Source organism: Otolemur garnettii, unplaced genomic scaffold (assembly GCF_000181295.1).
Source record: "Otolemur garnettii isolate 467f Iridium unplaced genomic scaffold, OtoGar3 scaffold00020, whole genome shotgun sequence".
NCBI classification, from domain to species: Eukaryota; Metazoa; Chordata; class Mammalia; order Primates; family Galagidae; genus Otolemur; species Otolemur garnettii.
Window position 1 is genome coordinate 473,559 of NW_003852415.1, and position 1,773 is coordinate 475,331.

At 40.1% G+C, this 1,773-nt stretch overlaps 1 protein-coding gene across 5 annotated transcripts in view; it reads left to right on the forward strand.

The window, feature by feature from the left end:
- Positions 1-1,773, forward strand: part of PTGR2 (prostaglandin reductase 2) — a 39,839-nt gene that overhangs the window by 21,567 nt on the left and 16,499 nt on the right. For all 5 annotated transcript variants that reach the window (XM_023511507.1, XM_023511506.1, XM_003786901.3 and 2 more), the window contains exon 4: positions 629-820. In XM_023511507.1, coding sequence (XP_023367275.1) covers positions 629-820 — 192 coding nt within the window. The remainder of the gene's footprint in view (positions 1-628; positions 821-1,773) is intronic.

Below are 1,773 nucleotides of genomic sequence, written 5' to 3' on the forward strand. Positions count from 1 at the left end.
CAAGCTGTTGCCCTGGGTAGTGCTGTGGCATCACAGCTCATAGCAAACTCCAACTCCTGGGCTCAGACGATTCTCTTGCCTCCGCCTCCAAAGTAGCTGGAACTATAGGTTCCCGGAATAATGCCCAGCTATTTTTTGGTTGCAGCTGTCATTGTTTGGCAATCCCGGGTTGGATTCGAACCCGCCATCTTAGGTGTGTTTGGCTGGCACCTTAGCCGCTTGAGCCACAGGCACTGAGCCTAATTGCACTTCTTTACGTGATAGAGAAGAGGTACATTTTTTTCAGAGTAAAAATAACTGTAAGGAAAAAAGAAATTAACATAAATATTATTTTTGTTTATTTAACATTTTACTTAACATTTATTATGTTCTTTTCTTTTTTTTTGAGACAAAGTCTCACTCTGTTGCTCTGGGTAGATGCCATGGCATCATAGCTCATAGTAACCCCACACTCTTGGCATCAAGTGATCCTCTTGCCTCAGCCTCCTGAGTAGCTGGGGCTATGGGTGCCCACTATGACTCCGGGCTAGTTTATTATGTACTTTTCTATTAGACACAGGTTAACTTAGTAAACTGGTTCACAGTATTATCTGACAAAATTATTTTAATCAATGTTTTCTTTTTTTAGCGTTGCAGAATGAATGAAGACACTGGCACTGATTATATAACACCTTGGCAGCTGTCTCAAGTGGTTGATGGTGGAGGTATTGGAATTATAGAAGAAAGCAAACACATAAATTTAACTAAAGGCGATTTTGTGACTTCTTTTTATTGGCCTTGGCAAACCAAGGTTATTCTGGATGGAAATAGCCTTGAAAAGGTGATATATGATATAAAGTATCTACTTTAGTTCCCTGTGTAAATCTCGCTTTGTGCATTTAGTATTCAGTTTTGTTTTGTTATTAGGCAAAAAAGTTAAAGTATACACTTTCTTTTAGCCAGCTACCAAAATATGGAAGCCTTTTTGTTCCTTTTCCATTGTTAGCTGCATAGGGGAGTTTAAATTTTTCCTCTGAAGGTTCAATAATTGAGTCTGCAGAAGTAAAAAGACAATAAACACATTAACAGGAGAAAAAAACTTTTTTTTTTTCACCTACTTTGTCACCTTCGGTAGAGTGCCATGGTGAAACAGCTCAGAGCAACCTCCAACTCTTGGGCTTAAGCTATTCTCTTGCCTCAGTCTCCTGAGTAGCAGGGACTACAGGCACCCACCACAATGCCTATCTAATTTTTTGTTGCAGTTTGGCAACTTGTCATCCTCAGTATATGGGGCCGGCGCCCTACTCACTGAGCCACAATCACCGCCCGGTGTCATTTTTCATATTTAATTTGTTTTTCAAATGTTTTGTGTAACATAAAATCTGAGTTGTAAACATCAAAATAAAATTTTTTTTGAGAGAGACTCTTGCTCTTTCTTTAGCCCAGGCATTAGCCTACTTCATAGCAACCTCAAACTCTTGGGCTTGAGAAATCCTCCTGCCTTAGCTTCCTCAGCTAAGCTGAGGTGAAACTATAGGCCCCTGCCATGATTTCCAGCTAATTTTTCTATTTTTGGTAGAGATAAGGTCTCACTCTTGCTCAGACTGGTCTTGGATTTCTGAACTCAAGTATCCTCTCACCTTGAGTGCTAGGATTATGGGCATGAGCCACCATGCCAAAATAGATTTTTTTACTAAGAATAGACATCTCGCAATAATTATATGCTTTAATGTTTCCAGAAAAATGCATCACCTAAGGCTTGGCGCCTGTGGCTCAAGTGGCTAAGGCGCCAGC